At 39.7% G+C, this 26,652-nt stretch overlaps 2 protein-coding genes across 4 annotated transcripts in view; one reads left to right on the top strand and one right to left on the bottom strand.

Annotated features, from left to right (window-relative positions):
- The window catches only part of camsap2a (calmodulin regulated spectrin associated protein family member 2a), a 43,429-nt gene extending 24,399 nt beyond the window's left edge, over positions 1-19,030 (bottom strand). For 2 of the 3 annotated variants that reach the window (XM_089000635.1, XM_089000636.1), the window contains exons 1-4: positions 18,494-19,030; positions 17,137-17,396; positions 9,111-9,272; positions 8,433-8,516 (exon numbers count right to left, since the gene is read on the bottom strand). In XM_089000635.1, coding sequence (XP_088856761.1) covers positions 8,433-8,516; positions 9,111-9,272; positions 17,137-17,396; positions 18,494-18,632 — 645 coding nt within the window. In that variant the 5' untranslated portion in view covers positions 18,633-19,030. Of the gene's footprint in view, positions 1-8,432; positions 8,517-9,110; positions 9,273-13,767; positions 13,904-17,136; positions 17,397-18,493 lie in introns of those variants that run through there. The other variant, XM_089000637.1, reaches the window with a different exon arrangement.
- Positions 19,031-20,265: 1,235 nt separating this feature from the next.
- ddx59 (DEAD-box helicase 59) lies at positions 20,266-26,025 on the top strand. The gene is made up of 8 exons (XM_089001636.1): positions 20,266-20,360; positions 20,618-21,449; positions 22,588-22,770; positions 22,867-22,956; positions 23,037-23,288; positions 23,392-23,544; positions 25,431-25,559; positions 25,639-26,025. The coding sequence occupies exons 2-8, from the start codon at positions 20,634-20,636 to the stop codon at positions 25,894-25,896; spliced, it is 1,881 nt and encodes a 626-aa protein (XP_088857762.1). The 5' UTR covers positions 20,266-20,360; positions 20,618-20,633; the 3' UTR covers positions 25,897-26,025.
- Positions 26,026-26,652: the final 627 nt, after the last annotated feature.

Genomic DNA, 26,652 nt, shown 5'->3' with positions numbered 1-26,652 from the left:
GGCAAACAGCAACAACAAAGAAATATGTTAGTCAGATTACTCAATAGCATGATTGGTACACAGAAGTACAAACAAGAGGAGATGCAAGGCCACAGATATCAGACAATGTTAAGAGCCTGAACATACAGTCAATAATAAAGAGGTTAAATGTTCCACATTTGAAACAAAGACACTGCGGAGGGTTCAACAAGATGGTGCTTTCATTTGCGTTTTATGCATGTCCATTGACCTGATTGAATAACAAACCTTATTAAACACAATAACACGAGAATCACCAACAGAAATGTTATGAATTTCAGTACAGCCGGCATAAATCTCGACTAGTTAGCGTGTCTGCTTCACTGTGCAGTGGTAAAAGGTTTGATTTGTGGCATTCCTGTGCGGAGTTTGCATGTTCTCCCTGTACCTGTGTGGGTTTTCTCCTACATTCCAAAAACATGCATGAAAGGTTACTCAAAAATGTACCTCAGTGTAAGTGTGAGCGTGAATAGTTTTATATTTGTGTGTGGCTTGCGATTGGCTAGCAACCGGTTCAAGGTCTCAACCGACTACTGCCTGGCGACAGCTGGGATAGCACGTCCCGCAAACCGTGTGAGGACACGCAAATCAGAAAATTGATGGATGGATGTTCACATTCGCATTATCCAAGTGCTCTTGCCCCCCAGCCCCAAAAAAACTACTCCCTTTCCAGCTAAAAACCCTGTCATCCAAACAGTCAAATCGAAAGGTTGAATTCCATCCCACAGTTAACGTTCACAGAATCAAAACTAAGTATAAATATAGAATGATCAACTTTTAAAATGGTCTTTGAATTGGAGGTTGGGCAACCCCTTTGTGTGGACATCTAAATATCAAATGCAGCAGAGTGGATAAAAGAATCAATTGTTACTGATTGGATTCTCCTGATGTGATTGAAGTTGTAGGTTCTAAGTGGTCATTTAAGTCACCGGTTGAGGTTTGATCTCATCAAAGGCTAATCACATTAACCAAAGTGCAATGGTTAATCAGGTTTGTCTATTTGCACCTGACTAAAAAAAACATTCACACCATGATGTTTTCCACCTTGTTTGAGGAAAAAAAAAACATCAGTTTAACCGAGTGGTATGTATGTTGACCTCACAGTATAGAGGTTGTGGGTTCAATCCCTGCTTTGGCCTCCCTGTGTGGAGTTTGCATGTTCTCCCATGCATGGGTTTTCTCTGGGTGTTCCAGGTTTCCGCCCACATATCACTGGCAGGCTGATTGAACACTCAAAATTGTCCTTACGTGTGAGTGGGAGCATGGATGGTTGTTTCTCTGTGTGTCATGCGATTGGTTTAATGCTCAAAGACAACTGGGATATGATCCAGCGCCCCACGCGACCCTTGTGAGGATAAATAGATCGGAAAATGAATGAATGAACGAGCGAACGAATGAATGAATTCTTCAGAAAATTAGCAAGTGTATACTTGGTTACCCGGTTTCTGAAAACGCTGTGTGGAAATCAGATTCGATTAGATGAACCTTTATTAGTCTCACAATGAAGAAATTCAAAATTGTGTTGAGATGAGACTGACATTTTGACCAATCGTCTCTATGTTTCAGAATGGAAACATAACATATTTTCATTACTATATGGAGCATTTAAAGGTCGTACATTTTGTCCAAAATGAATAGGACGCGTAATAATGCGGGATCACTTTGTGTATTGACCGAGTTCCAAAATCTGGGAATGCTATTGTGTGACTTCCATGAGGTGTGCTTTGTTGGATCGTTTTATGAAACGGCTCCATCTCTCCATCAGGCCAAGTATGACCATGGTGCAGCAACAGCCAGAGCGTGACAAGGAAGAGCTAGCCAATTTCCACTCCGACTGCAGTAAAAAAGTGTAATGTTTTGTGTCATAATAATTTAAGATGTTTTCTTGCAGATTTCAATCCTGTATTTTGCCGCTCTGCCGGCTTAACTTGGCTTCTATTACCACACACAGCTTTTATTGGTTTATTTGGTCAAATACAGTCACCGATGGTGGTTTGAAGCAGAAAGAAAAGGTTCCAGCCAGCGTCAAGGTGAAGTTGCGAGCGGTGTGGGCGCGATGGTAAACACAGCACCGGGCAAGTAATGCCATTTGTGAAAGGATTGGCCTAATGTGTCTACTTGCACTATTGCTGGGGTTTTCACAAAAGCTGGCATTACGCAGCAAGAAGACCAACCCTAACAATGATGCAAGGAAGCCTGCCATGTTTGATTGAGATTCTGTTGAGCTATTTGTTTCAGATAGAGAGGCTGAGGACTTTGATTGATAATCAAACAATAATATGAGTATATTGTGAAACATTTGAATAAAGTACAACCAAACTCAATTTTTCTCCCGCTGTCTTTTTGTCATGCAACCATATTGTTTAAGATAGCGTTTTTATCATGCCTGCATCCAATACTGCAATATCTCTTGTGTAAGTGCGAAATACAAAAATAGTCCCCATAACAGAATCTACGCGTTTTAGTTCCATGCGCCACGTAGTCGTAAAAATTTAATGACGCAATTTTAAATTGCATCACACAAGTCTTTTGCAAACGGGGAAATACATTATAGGTTTAAGAAGCGTGATTTATTTTTAGAGACCACAAAATAAAGCACTTCATCGTGATGTAGTGAAACCTACCAGAAGAGGTGGTATTCATTCTTCAAGTGAGCTTACACAGACGTATTCTTCGAGGGAGTAGTAGCAGACTTCCCATATCCTGATGATGGCTGACACCCATTTTTTAAAGAATGTTGTATTTACAAAGATAATAAAACTTGGTTGGAAACCACCATAGACGTAATCTACATAACTAGGACTTCATTACTGTTCTTGTAGTTTTTGTGATGTACAGTAAAACAACATTGCATCATACTCTGTGTATTTATTTTAGTGTATTATATATACTGTATATTTCTTCACAACATCAAACTGCAAATATAACCAGGATACAAGTGCTTGCAAAATTTGGTGAAAAAGATGATTTAGTCTTTGGAATAATAACATACTGAATTTATTTTAGCACTGCCATTCAGAATGCATGAAGTAGCATCTAAACAAAAAGAAAAAAAGACAGATTTTATGATCACTTTCATTATTGGCTTCAGAATCAGAATCAGAATACCTTTATTCGTCCCGCAATGGGGAAATTTGCAATTTCAGAAATGTTATTCGTATTTACTTGGAGTAATAAATTATGTGGCCAGCCCGGTCGTCAAGTGGTTAGCACGCCGGCTTCACAGTGCAAAGGTCGTGAGTTCAAGACCCGGTTCGGCCTCCATGTGTGGACTTTGCACGTTCTTCCCGAACCAGGGTGGGTTTTCTCCGGGTCCTCTAGTTTCCTCCCACATTCAAACAAAAAAAAACATGCATGGCAGGCTGATTGGATTGGATTGGATATGCCTTTATTAGTCTCACAGTGGAGAAATTTACATTTCACAGCAGCAAAGTGATGAAAGGAATGAAAGTAGAAAAACAAAATACATGAGCTGCTGGAAAGGCAGCCACTCTCGCGGCGCCGTCTTGAAGTCAAAATAACAAAAAAAACTAAATAACAAATAATATGACAGCATAGAGACAATATGACAAAACAAAGACACAGAGTTACATTCATTCTTCAGGACTTGCTGTACCCTCTTTGTGATGACATGAAGCAGTTCTAGATGAAAGAGGAGAGGATCAAAGCGTCTTTCCACCAGTGGATCAGGGACATCATGGTGGAATGTGCACGCGACTCAAAATTGTCCCTAGGTGTGAATGTGAGCGCGGATAGTTGTTTGTCTCTGTGTGCCCTGCGAATGGCTGGCAACCAATTCAGGGTGTCCACTGCCTCGTGCCCGTAGACGGCTGGGATAGGCTCCAGCACCCCCCGCAACCCTAATGAGGAATAAGCGGTACGGAAAATGGACGGATGGATATTAAATTACAGTAAAGTCTCGTTATATCGATATCGGTTATATCGATAGTCCCGCTTATTACGATACTATTTGTATGCACGCACGGAGAAAATTACATGCGCGCAGGGTCGGATATATGGATAGTCCCGGTTATATCGATATTTTTCGGACTCCCTAGAACAGGGAACTTTTTGACTCGCGGGCCGCATTGGGTTCTAAAATTTGACAGAGGGGCCGGGCCAGGAGCATTTGGAGAGAGTGTTTGGGCCGGAAATACTAAACCTAAAGCATTAAAGGACAACCGACGCCTCCGGACAAGTTATGTCCATAATTTATAAAATCACTTCAAATGACTTTGACTGAGCGTATTTTACAAAGATTCCACAGCATATAGCTATAGTTTACGTTCTAAGACTTGCGCTGAATATTCACGAAGTCTTGTTTTCGAGTTGATGACGATCCCCATGTGACGTCACGTTTGGACCGCCCCTGACCGAGAAAGCGACACACAATGCATTTTGGGTACTTTGTTTGGTCTGAAATCTTCGTGTTGATCCGTGTTGATGGCGAAATTAGAAGGAAAACACATAAATAACGCCATGGTGAATCGTTGTGTGTTGCACCAAGACAACTATTTGATATTCGCTGACACAAATTCCCAGCTGACAAATCAGCCCATTTCCAACGGAGCTTGGGCACAATCTTCTGCATTTTCTGGGTGCTACATTGCTGTCATTGACGTCTCGAATTGATATGGGAGGACTCCTTTAATCCATTGCAAACATTTATGCTTTCCTCTTCAGAACTATTTGAATCATATTCATAACTGGATGAGTAACAAGAAAGCATCTTCTCCGAATCTGAAGCCATTGTTTTGATTCTCGAGCAAAGCAAGATGTCTTGGCGTGACGTCACGAACAAGGGGGTGGGACCTTCTGAAACTGGCCATTTCCGGATTCATTTTGAAGTCATTTTTATTGGTGTTTTTCATTTAACTAAAAATATCAGCCTGCCTGATTTGGGTATTTTAGATGCTATAAAATGTTTTTCTGATGTCAGTGGGAAACACAAAAAAATGGTGCCGGTTGTCCTTTAAATGTACTGTGTACAAACCTCATAGCACAGTAAGAACCCAATTTATTAACTGTCTTTCAAATGTGAAAAATATCCCTGATCAGTTAATAAATTTGTCTCAAGGAATATGGCGTTTACATACTATTTCGCATATACTTGGAGGAGGAAATGGAAATAGATTAAAATAACATATGCACTGTGATTCATTAAGATTGCGTCTGTTTTTAATAAGTTTCCATCGAAGGGGCAAAGTTAAAGAAATCAACATTTCTCTCCTCTTTCATCTAGAACTGTTTCATGTCATCACAAAGAGGGTACAGCAAGTCCTGAAGAATGAATGTCTCTCTGTGTCTTTGTTTTGTCATATTGTCTCTATGCTGTCATATTATTTGTTATTTAGTTTTTTTTTGTTCTTTTGACTTCAAGACGGCGCCGCGAGAGTGGCTGCCTTTCCAGCAGCTCATGTATTTCGTTTTTCTACTTTCATTCCTTTCATCACTTTGCTGCTGTGAAATGTAAATTTCTCCACTGTGAGACTAATAAAGGCATATCCAATCCAATCCAATCCAATTTATTGAAAAATGGAATCACGTTCAACATTCAAAACATATTATTCCACAACGAAATATTCAAGCTCAATAATACCTACTTGTGTTAAATGCCGCCAATTCATAGATGGTTTTTCCTGACCGCGCGCTCAACAAACTCTCCCCTGAAGCCCTCGCCTTCACGCGCAAACAATACACAAGTACCGTCGCCGAGCACACAGACATAGGCTACCTGCAGTGAAATTTGCATACTCGGCACGGCAGCCAATCAGAAGCCTGCTGCTTTCTTCCGGACTTTCGCAAGCGTTATAAAGTCGTACAATTGAATGTCATTTTCCAAAATAGATGCACAGAACGTCAGCCCAGAAGAAAGATTCAAAAGAAGCTAACAACATATGTGACGCTACAAAACGAAAAATTTACATTAAACCGTGACTGTAAAGTACGTGAGACTTATGAAAGGGGCTTAGTGGCTCATAGGAAGCAATGCAAACGTTGCATTGTGCACCACAATGACAATCGATTACTCCAGCAAAATCTAGACATGCACATTTACCGTAAATTAAGCAACGTAGCATTTGTAGTAGGTACATTCTTGATTAAAAAAAAAACTTTATACTTTGTGCCAATGTTTTTTAATGTGTAAAGTTGTCTCATTGTGCTTCAAGTTGTGAAAAAATAGGGCAGGCAACTTTTGAGTTATCTGCCCTGTTGTCTGCTAACTTTTTGTCATGAGTTTCAGACACTGTTTTTACTATAATTTGGGCAGGTTCGGCGGGCCGGATTAAAAAGCCTAACGGGCCGTATGTGGCCCGCGGGCCGTAGTTTGCCCATGTCTGCCCTAGAATATCGATATAACGAGACTTTACTGTATGTGCATTAAACAAGTAAATTTGTAAGTGGAAGATAAACCAAGGTGATATTTCCCCATGGAAAAGCTGTTAAAAACTGCAAGATCCTTGCATCCAATGTTCTTTGTTGAGTCCAAATTGGACATGTGGTGGCAGGAGGGGGGTCATAGAGACTCTGGAAGGGGAGTGTGAAGCGAAATGGAGGATTTGGGACAGAAACGTTTCTTATGCTGCACCAAATATCATGTTGAAGGAAAACAATGAAGATACAAAAATATTTTGACGTGCAATGTAGTATGTTATTGATGAATCAACACACAAAATATGAATCAATAATGTTCAAACACTAAACGTACAATAACCTAATATTTTTGTCAGCAGGTTATAGCTTTGATGTGATATTCTGAGATCCCCAAACAGGTGCAGATGAGGGAAAAAAAAGAAAAAAAAGTTGAAATTACTTCAATTAAATTACATGTACGTTCTGTCAGAATTCAAATATAATTCAGTTTGTTTAGTGTCTTGTTTTTTTGTGTGTTTATATTTTTTGTTTGTGCAGTGCACTTACCAAGAAGCCGTTAAGAAACCTGACTGTTTAAAAAATGTCATATACACATTTTAGAGGTACACATTGAAGAGAGAAATGGTCTGACCTGAGTGTTTGAATACAATGGCATAATGGTAACAAAGGTAATATGTAATGGCATAATAGGTAAATAGGCTGAAACTGTGATGCAAATCTTCTAAGACGACCAAATAAAATCCCCCAGGGGAGAGGTAGTTCTCATCAGTCTATGCTACATGAACACACATACGCACACGTTCTCCTATATGGTGACGGTAAAAATATTATATGTCCTTCATATGAATTCCCCTGGAGGCCAAATGTATCTGCGTGAGTCAATGAAAATAGGATAGAAGATACAGCTTTGTGGTTTTTTTTCACACATTTTGTTAAATTTTGAGAATGTTCCTTGCAAAACACAGGTGCAGTTGACCTTAGCTATAATAAATCCATTTTCCATTGTTTTCCTGGACTGAGTCAGCTGAAAAGGGATGTCAATAACACAAGAACATTCATTGAATAACTGTTTCATTTCTTTCATTCCTTAAAACAATTATTCTATTACTCGAGTTCCATTTGGTTGTCATTTTCTGACTGCAATCCATTGATGTCCAGATCGAACGATGTTTTTTAAGACAAGGAGGTTAAAACGACCAATGTGGACTAAAAGTCGAATAAAACAGCAACTACAAAGACAAAATACTCATTAAGTAGTTCATTTGACTTTTAAAATGGTGTAATAGCAGCAGGACAATATTTATTCAAACATGTAGGCTGTTATTATGATATGCAAGACAAATTGTTTTTTAAATATTTACTTTGGAATCCACTTTTGTCAAGTGATGTGTTTTGAGTGTGTTTTGATACTTTAGACTTTAGCTTTTGGAGTCTGAAATAAGTCATGATGAAATAATGTAAGAGGTCAGTTAGGGGTTGCTGTGCTGCTTCTGCATTCTGACCGGTCAGATCTGTATCTAACAATGAAATCTGAAGGCACCGGACTTGTTCATGAGGCACGCACCTCACCACAGAATTGGGTAGTTACAAAAAAATGCATATTCACATAAACAGATGTGTACTGAGACTGAAATATAGACCGATAAACATGAGCACACATGCAAGCACAAATAGAGCATTCTGCTTTATGGCATTAGCAATGACGACCACCATTGTGCAACAAATTGGGGCTGCAGGCTGGACATTTAGTGGCCTCACACAGAGAAATTATTAGCCTCATAAAACAAGAGGGAGCAGATGTTCCGGTTAGGGCACAGATTTAGTGAGGGATTCTTACAAAGATTTCAATCCAAACTTTTTGTGATTCCTTTGATGAAAGCAGGATTAGAGTGCCTTAAGTGTCGAGGAAGCTGCTTCCAGATAACCAAGTGACACAGATGTCAGGGACTTAAATTCATAAAGTGGATTTGCTTAGCTTGTCTCGGGCCGTCAGTCAAATAAAATCTGCATGTTTCTGCTGAGAAAAAAAAACAACTCACCCAGTGACTTTCTGCAGTCTCTGCAATCTGTGTCTCTTTCTTTTTCTTCTCCTGAGCCATGGTGTCTTTCAGATGCTCGTTAATCTTAAACAGAGCAAAAGCAGAATCAACTTTTGCTTTGCCAGCAAAAGCACTCATCATAATTAGGTGAAATTATAAATAATTTGTGGTTTATCACACAAAGAAATATTTCACAATAGTCTGTGTAAACACCTACTGGCCAAACATTTGGTTTACCTACAGAGCCTAATGAGATCCAATTTGAGACAGTCAAGACAAACCATACTGGGCAAATGTGTAATTTGTAATAAAGTGAAGTGCGGGCATGGAATAATTTAGATAACATCGTAAACCCAAGTTCCAATGAAGTTCGGACAATGTTTAAAATCATGTACAAACACTTCTATTTTCTCAGCTTTATGTTTTTCACCCAGCTACTTGTGGGCTCTGGATTACTCGAGAACTCCGGAGAGTAATATGTCTGACCTGCAAGATTTTACACCATGTGTGGCTTACGGGGCAAGTATTCAATATGGCTGACTGCTTGAATTTACAGTATCACACAGTGAGAAAAGCGTACTAGTTACTTTTTTTAATGCAGTATCGTGATTGCTGCTTTACTGTCACTGTTTTCATTTTGCACATACAGTACTTAAAATAATACTGTCTCACACCAACCTTGTTGATCCAGGTGGTGACCGCATCCTCAGTGTTGTATGGAGTGTCTTCTTCAGAGAAACAAGGTGAATACTGGCAAATGCTGGCCATCACCCTTTCCACAATCAGAATGTCGACTGCGTATGCCATCATCAGTGAATCAATCATTGCCAGATGGGCACTCTGCAAAAAAAAAAGGGTAGGGTGATAATTAAATTTTAGCATCACTTGTTTCAATGTGCTAGATTGTGTTATTCCTGAGAGAGAGGACAGACACCAAGTAATGATGTTGGCATGTTTTTTTCAGATAGTTTGACTTTTGGCACTTGCTTTTGGAAGGAATTAAGGACAAAACCATGTCTTTCCTATAACTGGTTCAAGTTGTCTATTGCCTGAAGAATATGCTCCAGTAACCCCCACGACCCTATTGAGGATAAAGCGGTTCGGAAAATGAACGAATGTTGTATTTATTGTCTTGTTCGTTATTTTAATACAATGCTAGTTAATGTTGATATTCCTACTGAATTTCCACCAAAACCAATACATTTCATTTTACTTTGTGAGATGGGCCCAGTTGCCCAAGAGGTGCTCCTTCATGAGATTAAGGAAACTACATACTATGTGATATCTGCCAAATTTAAGAGTATGGTTTCCCTGTCTTGGAACACGTTTTTTTTTTTTTTTCTGTGATGTTGAATGCTTTGTTTAATGCTAAATTAAGAGTCTGGAGCAACGCAGCAGCAAACCAAACCCACTTAATAATAGACTGCCAAGATGTTTCTTCTTCGCCTTTATTGAGGTTGTCCAAGCACTCCGAAAATTTCCCCCAGGGAAACGCTAACCAACCAATACAAACAAACAAAATTATCGGCTTCGGCTACATTTCTTCGGGCTGTCGCCACAACAAATGATTAGCTACAGGCAAGTCCAATCACAATGTGATACAACTCCTCAGAAGGCCAGCTCCCTCTTCCATTTGATCTCCTCTCAGGAGCAATCTCTGGATATTGATTAAAACCTGCTGAACGTCTGAGAACATAAAATGTCAACATAGAAGTCGATTTGACCACAGACCAGTGGGGATGTAGCAGCACAAATTCTTAGGATCAGGAAATATTTATCACCCACAATCAGAATCAGAATCAGAATACCTTTATTCGTCCCACAATGGGGAAATTTGCAGTCCACAGCAGCAATTGAAAAGGGATGGGGTAGGGGTGGGGGTGAAAGGATAGAAAACAAGATATTCTAAGCATAACAAAATAAAGTGTCAACTGTATACTGTGCAGATGTAAATGTGCAAAACCGTTCCATAAGAAAAACTGTACATAGTGCAGAATCAAGAAATGCATGTTGATATATTGCAACAACCCATATTTACAAGTGTCCAGTTTTTTTTCTTTTTTCACATGTGATCATTGAGAATTGTGAAGCCTGACAGCAGTCGGTAGGAACGAGCGGCGGTACCTCTCCTTCTTGCAGCGCGGGTGTAAACATAAGGTGAATGTGTGTGAAAATACAGTATATACACTGTGTATATATATGCCAAGCAGTGAGTCTAAAGAATATAATTGAGTACTTTTACCATGGCCAATGGTGAGAGAACAATGTTGACAATAGCATTATAACAACCGGTTACTACTTTAATATAGGAGGAAAAACTAGAAGAATATTTTCAAGATTTTGGATCTTCAGTGAAGAAAATTATTTAAGAAATCCTGGTTAAATGAAGGATTAAGATTTTACGGATTAACGGCTACAATCCCAGATAAATTATGAACCGTGTTATTGCACTTTACTCCACACAGTATACACTTACTAGGGTAATCACTAGAGCTTTTTATCACCATGAGAATCAAATTAAAATGTCAGTAGCCTTCAATTTCAATTGAGATAAAATGGTCATCTGAATGCCAGAGACCACCGTTCAGTATTCCCACCGGGAATACCGACCACCGGATCAGTATTCAGTGTAGATCAAAATGTGACCATGTCTTTGTTTCAAAATGGTGTTAAAATCGGATGTGCGGGTCATTTAATGGCCTGCCAAACTGAGAGCTTTAGATGACTGAACTGTGGTCTGAAATTGCCTAGGGAGATGAGACTGTCAGCAGTACACTGTACAGTCAAGTCACCATTCCAAAAAACTACCCTGAAATTATGTAGGAATCTCAATGGTAACCATAAAAGAGAGTATAAATGTATGCATTGTCTGGAATCATACTCAAACCAGAAATAATTATCATATTTAAAAAAAAAACTACATGTTTTGCTATTTGTGCAAAATACAGGGATGAAATGAATGTAATTAAATTTTAGCAATATATATTCTGATTTATCAAAAGTATTATTACACATAAAAATACTGTAGAATCCTTTATGCAGGTTGATATATAGGGAATGTAGAAAAAAAAAACTATTTTTTTTTATTATAGCTACACTCACAACATGGTGAATACTGTCACAAATTTTGGGTAAGAACAAGAAAACTCTTTGATTCAGTACCACAAAAACTGTGTCACGAAAAGCAGCATAACAGCCAGCTTTGTCAACCACTACAAGAGACAAGACAGTCTCTGTCTCTCCTCCTCTTCTTTTCCTTTTGGCTTTTCCCCTCAGGGGTCGCCACAGCGAATCAATGTCCTCCATCTATCCCAGTTTTGTGCATCCTCTTCTCTCACACCAGCTACCTTCATGTCCTCTTTGACCACATCCATAAACCTCCTCTTTGGTCTTCCTCTCGGTCTTCTGCCTGGCAGTTCAAGGCTCAGCATCCTTCTCCCGATATAGTCACGCTCTCTCCTGTGGACATGTCCAAACCATCTCAGTCTGGCCACACTGACTTTCTCTGCAAACCCTCTAATATGAGTTGTCCCTCTAATGTACTCATTCCTGATCCTATCCAACTTCGTCACACCCAAAGAAAACCTCAACATCTTCAGCTCTGCTACATCCAGCTCTGCTTCCTGTCTTTTCTTCAGTGGCACTGTCTCCAGTCCAAACATCATGGCTGGTCTCACCACTGTTTTATAAACGTTTCCTTTCATCCTAGCTGAAACCCTTCTATCACACATCACACCTGACATTTTTCTCCAGCCGCTCCAGCCTGCCTGGACACGCTTCTTCACCTCTTTTCCACACTCTCCATTGCTCTGTACAGTTGACCCCAAGTACTTAAAATCCGCCACCTTCCTTATCTCTTCTCCCTGTAGCATCACTCTTGCACTTGGATCCCTCTAATTTACACACATATATTCCGTCTTGCTGCGACAGATCTTCATTCCTCTTCTTTCCAGGGCCTATCTCCACATCTCTAGTTTCTCCGCCACCTGTTCCCTGTTCTCGCTACAGATCACAATGTCATCTGCAAACATCATGGTCCAAAGAGATAGTCTCTGTCTCTGTCACATTCTATTAACTCCACTGAGTCCTTTTGCACACAGATGCTCCTATTCAGTAAGAACTAGTAAACCAAGTAAACAAGGCACATATTTTGTAGTTTCACTGTCTGCTCTTCTATTTTGTTTATTTCTTTTGAAAGCATTTCATTTGCAATAATAATTCTTCATAATTCAATTACTGTCAGAATGAAGATTAATATAAATATATTTGCATATTGTGTGGTGAAAACAAAGTAATATTAAATTTTTAGCCATCAAAAATATATAATTCAACATTTAGGGATGTGTATCATCAAACTACAATTTGAATCTGTACTGTCATTGCAATGTGGTGCGTTATTCAGGTAGTTGAAGGCAACTACTACGATATCAAACCGTAGATGTTTGGAATTCTGAGAATTATTCTTGGGCTATTGTTACCCTGTCCTCCGGTTCACAAGCGAAAACAGTCCACTTCACAATTTTACAACAGCAGCTCAACTGACCCCACAGTTCGAGTTACCGTCAATATAACAAACATCATCCATCCATCCTGATAGCATTTTAAACAATGGCAGTCTGCAGTGGTGAGCAGAGAAAAAAAGCAGTTGAGTACAAAGCACATTGCCTACCCATCCATACTGTGTAGCCACTGGCACTGAGCACAACATGCTTGGCTGTGACTTCACTGAGGCTGACGAAAACAGAAAGGACTTGGATCAGCTTTCCTTCTCCCCTGCTGCTTCCACTCCTCTTTATGCATTAGAACAATCGCGGAACAAAATAATAAGGGCGGTGAACGGCAGTTTAATATAGAGTCAATTTATTTTCTGCCTGTCTTGTACGTGCATGTCAGGGAGAGCTAAATAATTTTTGATCAGCCTCCATATGACATTTTCATGAATTTCATCTCAGATTTCTCTCCTGAGTGTCATGAGCGAGTTGACAGCGGGGCGGAGCCTCCGCTCCCGCCGTTCGCCAGCTGCTGTCAATTCCCTCATTACTGACTGCGGGACATTTAAACCCGACGCTGGCACTTACCCAGCGTCGGAAGATACTTCGCCTCACGCTTTGCCTGTACCTTGAATGTTTATTCAGTACATAGTTGCTTCGCCCGAGGATATCATTCTAGCCACGATCGCATGTATTTTGTTGCCTCGCGTCGTAGGCTGTTTTTGCACCCTCGTGTGCCTTTTCATTTTGTTAGTTAGTGTGGTTGGGTAGATTGCCGGCGCTCGCCCACTAACGTTGTTTGTTTCGTCATTATTTCTGTTAATAAATCGGTTGCCTGCACTTACGCCTCTGTCCTGTTTGGCGATCCACCACCTATCCCCAACGTTCCCGCTCGTCAGCTGCAACTGTCGCCGCCGGAACGTGACACTGAGGAGGTTACATTTCCCGCCGTTATCATGTACAATGAACATATGTGAAAGCATGAACACCTCACAACCACCCTCACTTAGAAACAACACCCGGCACACTGGAGCGTAACCATGGTAATGCATCACCTTCTCAGTACCGTTGTATGATGAAAGCAGCAGAGACACAGACCAGCAGAAAGAACGATGTTCATCTGTCTTCAATGTCAAGCTTAACACAGATGACATGATTTCACAGTTTCAGCTGAGAGAAATACAAAACGTGAGGATATTGTGAATAGCCTTATCTCTTGAATTCCCCGTGGGGATACACGCCCCTTAACCATAAATATTTAATGATTTGGGGATGTGAATGCTCAGAGCCATGTATTGATCACAAAACTTAATGGCTTTAATGACAGTACACAGTCGATGTACCTTGGTTTCAAAGCATTCCCTAACTTTATTATGCATGACAACAAACCTGGCAGTTTTATGTTTTTTTTCTGATAGTATCATGCAGAACCTCTGTGGGGGCTTTTCTTACATTCACCGTAGACTAATTTCCATTTCATTTTCAAGTATCACTCCGAAATTCAATATTTTTCAGGAGGGAATATCAATCATCATCACCCTTACGACATCTTGCGAAATATAAAAACACTGCCATTATATTGTATTGTACCTCTTCAAATGAAAAAGACATATCCACAATCAATTCATAAAGAAGCAATAGACATATGAATATGGATTTAAAATTGTGAATAGATGCATTTATGTTGATAAAATCCACAGCAGAGGCGAGGAGCAATGAGAAGAAAAAAGTGATGCTTGTTGATTTCCAGTTACATCTGTTTGGATGCCTGCAAGCAAAGGCATTAACAATTCTGCCTCATGAAGCAACTGAAGCAAACCATCAAAATACAGCACATAAATGCCAAAACATGCCACGCTGCGTCGAGAGCTAGCACGTGGGTCTGTATATGTCAGAACAGCACATAAATGTCATGGAACATGGAGCTTTAATTTGCCATTCCAATTATTTGGCCATTTTGTATTGACATAGTCGTCGTCAAACTCACAGTTTTCATGGAAATGTAGTCAGAAAGACTCATCTTTAAATGAAAATCTGTGATTCACCAAAGCATGTTTCCTTTGAAAGCTATTGATTGGCCAATTACCCCGAATTTCGCAAAGCATGGTTGTTCATAATGGCACTTGCACTGGGAAACACTAGGAAAGCTAAACATTTGGGGCTTCCGTTCTTGCAGAAATTTGGAAAACCAAGGCCATAAGAATGCAAAGGTTGGGGTGTTACGGTTGTGTTAGTGTCTCAAGATGGCTATGCTTATGAAAGCAAAACAATGAACTCAAATGTGTGTTGCCAACTAAATTCCAGATTATTTTTAAACACATTTTCCTCAATTTTCTTGAGCAATTTTCATGAAAATTTGAACATCTGGAATCATATGAGAATCTGGAGGACTTTTATCACTGAATAAGGGTGCACTGATGAAAATTTTATTACCATTCACCGAAGCTGACCTTTAAAAAGCCTGACTTACCAGTAAAAACATTTACAAGACCCTGACTTTTTTCATCACCGCCAACAGCATACAACTTCCAATGTTCCAAACGTGTTTTATCATAAGAAATTGAATAATACCTGTTTAACAAAAGAAAACAAACAAAAAAAGTGTGGTTTCAACTAAACAAAGTATTTATTCCAATATAGGTGATGTCAGTCCTTTTTAAAGGGATCTGCCAATCACTGATCCCCAAAATTAAGGAACTCTGCGGTGATTCCTGATCCCTGATGATCTATCAATGCACCCATGATTGTATTAATTGTAAAGGTTTCTGTCAATTCAATTTTAATATCTAAAAACAAGCTTAATCACATAGCATTTAACCACTTCACCCACTTAACACCTCTCACATGCTTTATGCACCGCGGCATCTTAATGGAAATTCAACTGATGTATTAAATCTTCACGTCATGGTCTTACACATGGATACAGAAAGCGGACTGGACAGAATCATGCAAAATCAAAAGCAGACATAATCAGCGCTGAAACATCAGTTGCTGTTTGTTACAACACGTCAATAGAAAAACATCATCAGCAAAATAAGACGATGCTGACCTAGACACTAAAGTAATCATGCAGAGGTGGCTTTTTCAAAATATTTCTTTGTCCACACTGCTCAATACTAATGAAACTACCACAGACCTCAGTTAGCATGGCTTGATTTGGTATAGCTGTGGTTGGGTCATATCCACCCTCCTCTGACTGGACCGATTTTCATACTTTGCCACACAATTTGATGCAAAATGCTCCAGTGACATTTGGAACTCCCACGCACTCATGAGGATCATGCAGAGAGTGTAGAGCAGGTCCACTGTTCCACTGCCAGGACTAAAAACACACTACTTCTCTCAAATGTGAGGGTCAACGTCGCGACAGATGCACCTCTCGCCACCCCTGGTAGGCCACATTTTTAATCCCACTTCTTAAGAACAAGTGCCACTGCCCCTCACGCTGCCATTTTAGAGGCACTGTCCACGAGGAACCAGGAGAACCGCACAACATCCGCAGCTTTTAAGAACTCCGGGTACATTTCATCCAAACCCAGGCGATTCTACCGAAGGCACAATTTTGACAGACATTTAATCCACATCAATTACAGACAATTCAATCAAATACAAAAATATGTAGTGACATTAATTAATTGAACATTCAAACCACTTAACTCTATTTGGGTTGGAGGTGTCTTGGAGCCCATCTTCACTGACTTTGGATAGTCATTATGGGTACACCCTTAACCAGTCAATTTCAGAATCTATATTGTTCTACTTGGAAATATATTAATGTGGTAATTTTCAAATGAGAGATTATTAGACGACTAAACAAGTTCTGTTTAAATATGAATAAAAAAACGTGTATGGAATTGATAATCCTATGCTATATTGAAAATGGTTTCCTTTTACATTTGTTTGGAGGATAGCAACTATAGCGTGTTGTTTTGGTGACGTTCCAGTACAATTTAAATAACTTTTTAATTAGCATAGAAGGGAAATTAAAAGCAGCAAGACTCTGAAAACAGACTGCAGGCATGCTGATTGCTAATTGTTTTTAACACACAGCAACTTGCAGATCATTGAAGCAGTAAAGCCTCCGATTGAGACGCAGATACAAACTAACAAGGATGCTCAATTCCTGCTTAACTGGCCGTCAGCAACACACCACCTTGATGAATAGCCGGAGAGAGAGAGTTTTTTTTTATTGATTTACTTTTTAAAGCTCCTACCATTTGCAGAGGCCTTTTTCGGAGGTCCCTCTTCGTGACAATTCTGTCATGGTCAGTGATATGGAGACCTCGCTGGGCCAGAGCCTGAATAACAGTATCATGGTCTAGCAGAGGCTCCGCGGGATCGTTCTTCAAGATGAAGCTGGCGGCTCGGCAGTAGAGGTCAGCAGACAGAAGGAGATTGGCTACAGGAGGCTTGAGGTGCTCCTGCTCGTATTGGTCCATGTAGAAGGGCTCTTTCATGTCTTCTGGAATATTGTCTGTTTCACAAATGAGTGGACATTATAATAATTTGATTTTGAATAATGCATTTATTTTCTGAAGAAACTGAAGAGTATCTTAATTTGCCACACTTATTAGCTTTCCTGGGTAACCTGGACATATTTACACCATGACAGAGATTCTCTGGCAATACTTTTTCACAGCTCTTATTCACTGTCCTCTGCCATCCCTGGCGAGAAACTTGACATGGATATTCAAGGATAAACCTGGAATATCACTATAGCAACCACAGTCAGAGCACCACTTTATTGATTCATCTAGTCTGTATCTCAACATTCAGCTCCCCGGGAACACCCTGTCTCATCAAAAAGAGATGCCGTGTGCGTGTGTGGGGGTGGTTTCCTTATGCGCATAGATGTGTACATGTTTGCAGATGAATATTGTACATTCCCAGACACTGCCTGGGTCTTTGATTTAATTTTGCCAACCAAATAAGATTTTTCAACAAAGGTTTTAACGACACAACACTCCTGCATGGATGCCATAAGGAAGATGCATGAGAAGCATTTTGAACAGAATAGCGTAGGCTGAGATCTAGATAAAAGCCTGTTCCTTTACTCACAATCTCTGAAGCGGCTATATTTTTGGAACTAGCCATTTCATTCAGTACTACTATAATATGAACTGAGGATTCACTAGGGAACACGTGTTTGCTTATCTTTTCCAGCAACCTGTCAATGGCATGTGTGATTTGCAGGCATATTGTTCCAATAAAGAAGATTTATCAGTTCTTTTGTCAATGACAGTAACATGAAAGGACAGTACAACTGCTGATATACATTTTTAAAGCACCCTCGATGAATAGTGTTGGAAAATATAAATCTGATAAACTAAAAGGTGCATACACATTGAATAAGGGTATTAAATTAAAAAAAGATCTATATCTAATTGAAGTAACCTCATGGTTTCTTTAATAAATGCAAGATCCTGTGAATCAGTGATACATTGTATTTTATGTCTTGGTTATTTTTGTGGAATACAAGCATTTCCTCAAAGTCACACTATACATGAATGGTCCTGGATCGGTCAGGTCTACAAGAAAAACAAGGATGAGATGCAGGTAGCTGATACTTACCTCTTCCATACGCTTTGGACAGAAGCCAGGAGAGACTGCAACTGATTTTCGCACGGGAGAAATCATAGTGTTCAAAAGACTTGATAGCTGGAGCATCGAAGACCTTTTTGACATTATGTTGATCCTGAACTTCACCCATATTTCCATTCAGTCTTTTTCCTCAGTCCTTCACAGCACAGCAGCCCCGAAGCAGCGCAAAAGCATCACGATGGAATTCGATGGAAAACAATGAGAAGCGGTCAAATGTAAAAAACAATTGTTTGTACAGAATACTATCGCTCAAGTATATCTCATTGGCACAATGAATCGTGGTGTTTTCATCCATTCGTCAGATGAGACGGGCTTGTCTGCACAAAGCAGCAAGGTCGCTTTCCTTGAAATTCACCGAGAACAACGTTGTTCTTCGTTTCCATTTTCTGATATATTGGGATGATTCTTTCCTTTCGTTTCAACGTGTTCCAGTGGAGAAAATCGTGTCTTTCATTCGTTGGTACCGTTTTCCTCCCTGCAGTGGCGAGCCATTACAACCACGCTCAAACCACCCTCTGCACCCAAATTGGGCTTAGTACGCATGCGTACACGGTGCGCTACAAAAGTCACAAAAGTCAGAAATGTATTTTAAACCTGTTTCCTAAAGTTTGAGCCAAGGCATACATTTTACGTGAGAAAATAATATCAGGGAAGATCACCAAAGAAAACTGTGAGAAAAATGCTTTAACGCTTCAAATAATGATTTCCCTACTGTAAAATGTGGACTCGTTGATCGAACACAATGCAATGATTTATTTGTTGTACGAGTTAAATAACGCACAGATTTGTTGTACTTTCTTGGCATTGAATGGAAGAGCATTTCGTTGTCACTCGATGCCGTGGAATAGATAGGGTGCTTATAAATATGAATGTATTATTATTATTATTATTATTATTATTATTATTATTATTATTATTATTATTATTATTATTATTATTATTATTATTATTGTTATTATTATTATTATACGTGTAGTGTAACAAATATATTTTTACATTCATACATATACATACATCAGAATCAGAATCAGAATCATCTTTATTGCCAAGTATGTAGAACACACAAGGAATTTGTTTCCGGTAGAACACGCTGCACTAGTATCGTCGTAAAAAAAACTGCTAAGTGGCACTATACAGTTCCATTTTGGCTACTGTTGAAAGAGTTCAGAGTTCAAAGAGTTAATGGCTTGGGGGAAGAAGCTGTCATCATCAGTGATTTATGGCACTGGAATTGAGCTACCTACAGATCATCTTTTATACCATTCAGCATTCACTTCATGTATAATCATGGACACTGTGTAATAACAGATACCCCATTTTCCCCCATGTACAAGCAAAATCACTAAATGTAAAACCTTACATACAATACTGTATATCCATGCATAAATAGAACCCATGTTAGCAGGTTCTCTGTATGTTAAAAATATACTATATTGCATCCACAAGTCGTTACACATACACTGTCATTATAATGCTACTTGCAAAAACTGGTTGACCAATGAGGTGGCGATTGTATTATGTTTATATCTTTATTGGTTCTACCTATTCCTGGTCTCTAATAAATAACGTGTTTACGTATGTACAAAAGAAAAGGAAATACATATCGATGAAGCAAAAAAAATGAAAAGCATACTGGCATTTTTTTTCCGCTGGACACAGAATTTATTGTTAAATCTGTAAATGGATGAGTCTATCTGGTACTACATTTCCCAGGATGCTAAGAATAAAGCGTCATTAATCTGCGTCCTTAGTGTGGTTGTTTAGAACGGCATAATGCGTAGCTCGTTCTAGCACTTTTATCGTGGGATGTACTTGGAGATGCTTCTGGAAGTTGGAGGTTCGTATGCGTATTGTTTTCATCACAACGGTTGTTTAAATTTATTACTGATTCTTTCTGTACGATTGTCGACATTTGCCACTCCAGCAGCAGTACACACGGTGATACGTTGTCGACTTCTATAAAAAAAAAAGTCCCTCAAACTGCTTCTCCCCAATAAAGCGATCTACCTTGCGCTACCATGTTGGTTACAAGTTAAACTAAACATATACATTTAACTAAAACCATTCTTTGTTATGTATTCTTTGTGTTCGCAGGTTAATTGCCCGTAAAATGTTTATGCCCAGAGCCCTTAAAGTGAAGAGAGCAGCAGACGATACAAACCTTACTGTGAAGAAAAGTAAAGGCCAAGCTCATCAGGATCATAGACATTGTGAAGGCGAGCCTCCGGCGCGTGATGGTCAAGGGCTTAAAGACTCCAAAGTCGAAGATACCCCAGTAAAACCAGGCCAAGACCCAGTTGCTGTGGTTGAGATGCCATCACAAGAAGAGTGTTCTTCAAGTGATACTGAAGAGGAGGAAGAACCAGTGAAATCGTTCAAAAAGAATCAGAGATGGGCAGAGCCAGGAGAGCCCATTTGTGTGATGTGTGGTCGCTATGGAGAATACATTTGTGACAGCACCGACAGTGATGTTTGCAGTCTGGAATGCAAAGCCCACCACTTAGCTCAAATGGGCGTAAGGACGAGGGTAGAAGAGTTTATTCAGAAAGACACAAATGTAAACAAAGAAAGTCCACAGGCTAAATTCACTCCAACTTTTATAAATACATTTGAATCAAACTATTCATACAAGGAGGATTTGTTCATATCAGGGCTAAGTGATCAGCAGATGCAGCATATTACACATGAACTGGGGATTGAAACTCAGGGGACAGATGTCAAAAGGCCAATCATAGAATTTGGGCACTGTGGCTTCCCTGCTACTCTGAACGCCAACTTGAAGTCAGCTGGTTATGACACGCCCACACCAGTACAGATGCAGATGCTCCCGGTCGGTCTTACAGGCAGAGATGTGATCGCAAGTGCTGACACAGGATCAGGGAAGACTATAGCCTTTCTCCTGCCAGTTGTCCTGAGGGCAATGAAGGTACCCTCACTCATTGTTATATTTGTTGTTATATTGTTGTTATATATATTTCCACATGTCTGCTTGAAGTGACTGTTACAGCATGTGAAATATTTAGAGGACATCTACCTCACAGTCTGCGAAGCAGAGTTTGCATGTCTTTTTCTTATCTCTGTGTGGAGTCTGTTAATTCACTCCAAGCTTATGTTTTATCCAGAAACACAGACATGTTAGAGATTAATTGTAAATCCTACTATGGAAGAGTGTAAATGCAGTGTTGTCTCTGATGTGTTCGGCGATTGACTGCTGACCAGTCCAAGATAGGCCTGCCCGCACCCAAAGTTACCTGGCATAGACCCATGCAACCCAAATTACTTACTATTAAGTTGTGTAGGAAATTGATTGGCATTTAAAATGTTTATGGACAGTGTGCCCAGGATGAACAATTGTGCACTGCTCTCATGTTGTCAGCACACTTGCTGTGACATTGATCACACCAAGCACACACACACTACATTTCTCCACACATTCTTTCATTTCCACTCCATTTTATGTAGTGGAATCTACAAAAAGAATGCCACTTCATTCCCACTTCCCGTACTGGTTTCCTTCGTGCGATTGACGGATCACACTCAGTGGTTCTACAATCATGTCATTACTGATGCAATGCTGCAGGCTACACAATGGTCCATGGCATTCTAAAGTGCAAACATGGCCGTCTTTTTCCATGCCACTTAAATCTAGAAAAAGTTGTGTTTTATTAAATGACGTGTTTACCATTATATGAATGAACAATGTGGAAAATATGTATACATGAATATTTTATTGAGAATTAATTTCGAGTGCTAAAATAAACGGAACAAATTACATCTTATTTTATTTGTGTCACAGATCTCAATGAAGGGATTTAAAATATTGGTGGTTGGCATTTTTTGTAATGCACCTCCATTATGTAACTTATGTTGTTGTCAAGTTTTGGACAGGTGTGACACGAGTTTGGCTGATGTGTCCATGTCTGATGTTGCTCAAAATAGTCTTGTCTCTAACTTATAGAATAATCTTCATTCAGAAAGTACATTTTGTATTTACTCCACTGGTTACTGTTTGTATTACATGTGTGGCACATATGTATCCAGTTGAAGTGTGTACTCTCTTTAAGGAACAATCACAGAGTGCGGGGAGCCCGGTGGCACTCATCTTAACCCCCACCAGAGAACTGGCCATACAGATTGAGAGACAGGCTAAAGAGGTGGTGATTGGCCTCCCTCACATGAGAACAGCCCTGCTGGTGGGCGGCATGCCTCTTCCACCTCAGCTCCACCGCCTCAAGCGCAGCATTAAAGTATTCATTTAATTCAACTTTTTCATTCAATGAACAGCTTCAGTCTTCAAACAAAATTGCTTAATATTAAAATGTCTTCGATGCAAAATGTGTTAGATCGTCATCGCAACCCCAGGGCGACTCCTTGAGATTTTAAAGCAGAAAGCTGCACAGCTGGATAAAGTGAAGATTGTTGTGGTTGATGAGGTATGACAGACACTGCATCAAGACTAATTGCCTACCAAAGACTAATTATTGCTCTAACATTGTGCTGTGAAATCCTACAGGTTGACACTATGCTGAAGTTAGGCTTCCAGCAACAGGTACTAGAAGTTTTAGAACATGTCCCTGAAGACCATCAGACTCTGCTGGCATCAGCCACCATCCCGACAGGGACAGAGGAGCTGGCAGCCAGGCTGGTGCATGATCCGATTCGTATTGCTGTTGGCAAGAAAAACCAGCCCTGCGCCAATGTCAGACAAATCTTATTGTGGGTTGAGGAACCTTCAAAAAAGAAGAAGCTGTTTGAAATTCTCAATGTAGGTCCTACTCACAAGTGATTGAGAATATATACCTGTATGTATTTGTATTTATTTGCTTTCATGCAATACATGTATGAAACTTGTTTCTTTGGTTTTTCAGGACAGCAAGCTGTACCAGCCTCCAGTGGTAGTATTTGTAGACTGTAAGCTTGGTGCTGATTTGCTATGTGAAGCTGTTATCAAGGTTACAGGACTCAATACAGTGGCAATCCACTCTGACAAGAGTCAGTTGGAACGGAACCGTATCCTCAAGGTGAGTTCAGTGCTACCCAGAACAAGATTGAGGCGATAATTGGCTGTGACATCATCGACGGTGGATTCAACCACGCTATCCATAATCATTTATTTCTCTCCATTTTGAGACGGATAACCTTGAGACAGATGAGTTGGTAACTATAACTGAAATCTTAAATATATTCAGTTTTCCGGTTATGTTGGATTGGATTGGATTGGATTTGCCTTTATTAGTCTCACAGTGGAGAAATTTACATTTCACAGCAGCAAAGTGATGAAAGGAATGAAAGTAGAAAAACCAAATATAGGAGCTGCTGGAAAGGCAGCCAGTCTCGGGGCGCCGTCTTGAAGTCAAAAGAACAAAAAAACTAAATAACAAATAACATGACAACACAAAGACGCAGAGTCATTCCTTCTTAAGCACTTTCTGTACTCTCTTTGTGACATAAAGCAGTTCCAGATGAAAGAGGATAGGATCAAAGTGTCTCCTCACCAGTGGATCAGGGACATCACGGTGGAATGTGCACGTCGACTACAAGCTAAATGTTGAAAGCAAACACACAGCTGTAGCATCCATTGACGAAAAGAGATTGTCTCACATCTCCTGTCCCAAATAAATCTGCTTCAATTCCAAGCCGCGACAATTCCACATACGCATCGGGGCTCTGCGCTGATGCTCCTTCTTATCCCCAAGCCATGCATTCATCCAGCCGCAGACTGTCCAGCAGCACTGACCTTTCCACTGAACAAAGCGTATTGTTATAGGATTGAATGTATTGCTACATTCAATCCTGTGTTTGGTAGAGTTGATTTCAGTCCAACAATATACACTTCAGTATGTTCCCAGTTCCAAGCAAAATATTTGGGGATCATCAAATGCAGTCAACATTGGTTTTATAGAGGACAGTGAGTACATTCATGATAAAAAAAATAGATGTTATATTCAAACAGACCAAAAAATCATGAATAATCTAATGTTATTCATTACACTAATTTGATTCTTCTTTGCTGCTTTTCCAAAGGCAAATTGATTTATAATACATATACTGTATTGCATTATTAGTTGATTAAAAGACAACCAACGTCTCCGGACAAGTTGTGTCCCTAATTTGTAAAACGGCTTCAAATGACTTCTACTGAGCGTATTTTACAAAGATTCCACCGCATATAGCTATATTTTACGTTTTAAGACTCGCGCTGAACATTCCAGAAGTCTTGTTTTTGAGTTGGTGACGAGTCCGTACGTGACGTCACTGAAGGAACGACCCTGACCGAAAAAAAAGGACACATTGTAGCAGTCCTTCCATCACGTCAATGCATTTTGCTGTGCTTGTTTGGTCTGAAAACGTTGTGTTGCACCAAAAAGAGCCAGAAGAGGGCGACCAAGCTCCATATAAGGAATTTATCAGCCTGTGGAAACAGGCTGATTAATTCCTCGCAGGAGGTTGGTCGCCATTTTCTGCCTCTTTTTTGGTGATACATTTCCCCCCAATGTTGCCTCAAAATGGCATGGACTAAATTTTTTAATCAATTGCAAACATGTATGCGTTCCTCTTCAGAACTATTTGAATCATATTCATAACTGGATGACTGGATAACAAGAGAGCATATTCTCCGAATCTGAATTGGTTTGATTCTCCAGTAAAGCAAGACGTCTTGGCGTGACATCACGAACTGGGGGCGGGACGTTCTGAAAATGCCCAATTCACAGCTCAATTTTTTGCAGATTTTGGACACTAAGTCATTTTTATTGGTGTTTTGCATTTGAATAAAACTATCATACTGCGTGTTTTGGGTATTTTAGATGCTCTAAAACGTTTTTCTGATGTCAGTTAGGAAACAAAAATGTGATGTCGGTTGTCCTTAAAGTGTTGTAGTGCTTTTTTTATTCATTTATGTCTTCAGGGTCTTCTGGATGGTGCCTTTGAAGTAGTGATCAGCACAGGTGTGCTTGGCAGAGGACTGGACTTGGCAAATGTCAGAGTGGTAGTAAACTTTGACATGCCAAACACCATGGATGAATATGTCCACCAGGTTAGTGGTTTTGCAGAAACATTTTTGTTTGCTTTATTTGTAATCAACTGAGCACAAAGACACATTTGTCTGTATTTAGGTGGGAAGAGCAGGCCGTCTTGGTCACAGAGGAACTGCCATCACCTTTCTCAACAACAACAACAAACGCCTGTTTTTGAGCGTGGTGAACAGGGTCAAACCAACAGGAACCATCCTACCCCCGCAGCTCATCAACTCACCTCACCTCCATGAGCAGCAAAGGAGAGAAAAACAAGCCAGGTTTGGGCCTGTCGACACGCTTGTGAACAAAAATAACCTAATCGATATTATAAAGAAACACGACAGACGAAAAAAATAGTCATGCAAATAATGGCCCCTCTCTGCTGAGTAAGTGCTCATTCAAATATTGGCAAAAGTATTGTGTGCATTTCAGCTTTATGGACTCATTGGGTTTGTAATGTAATAAAGAATGCAGTGGGTTAAAGCATTTAGCTGGTGATGTATTTCTTGTTATATATAGTACATTTATCACTGTGTGATTGTAATACTGATGTACAGTAGAGTATAGTGATGCATGGTAAGACATACCTCAATCTCCAGTACTATCCACATACAGTAAAGTCTCGTTATATCGATGTTCTCGGGAGTCTGGAAAAATATCGATATAACCGGACTATCGATATATCCGATCCTGCGGCATGTCAATTTTCTCCTTGCCTTCATAGAAATAGTATCGTAATAAGCAGTACTATCGATATAACCGATATCGATATAACGAGACTTTACTGTATTTTATTATTGTTGCTGTCATTGCCTTTTATTGAGCATATTCATCTTTACTAAGTTCATAGAGTTGCTTGTTCTGTAGACACAAGAGGACACAATGTCTTCTCGTGCCAGTCCCAAATACAGAGGGTTGTGTCAGGAAGGGCAACCGACATCAAAGCTTGTTAAAAAACAAACATGCAAATGAAATCTTTGAAGATGGAGGACACTGATTCACTGTGGTGACCCCTGAAGGGAGAAGCCGAGAGGAAAATAACTTTTGTTTTGTTCTGGCACACATCAAGATACAGATACAAAAACTGCGAAAACAGTCGCGACTTGAATTCAT

The sequence above is a fragment of the Hippocampus bargibanti genome, linkage group LG07 (assembly GCF_051943395.1).
Source record: "Hippocampus bargibanti isolate YZ-2025 linkage group LG07, ASM5194339v1, whole genome shotgun sequence".
Classification (NCBI taxonomy): domain Eukaryota; kingdom Metazoa; phylum Chordata; class Actinopteri; order Syngnathiformes; family Syngnathidae; genus Hippocampus; species Hippocampus bargibanti.
The sequence above is the reverse complement of the archived record's forward strand: the minus strand, read 5'-3'. Positions and strand labels throughout refer to the sequence as shown.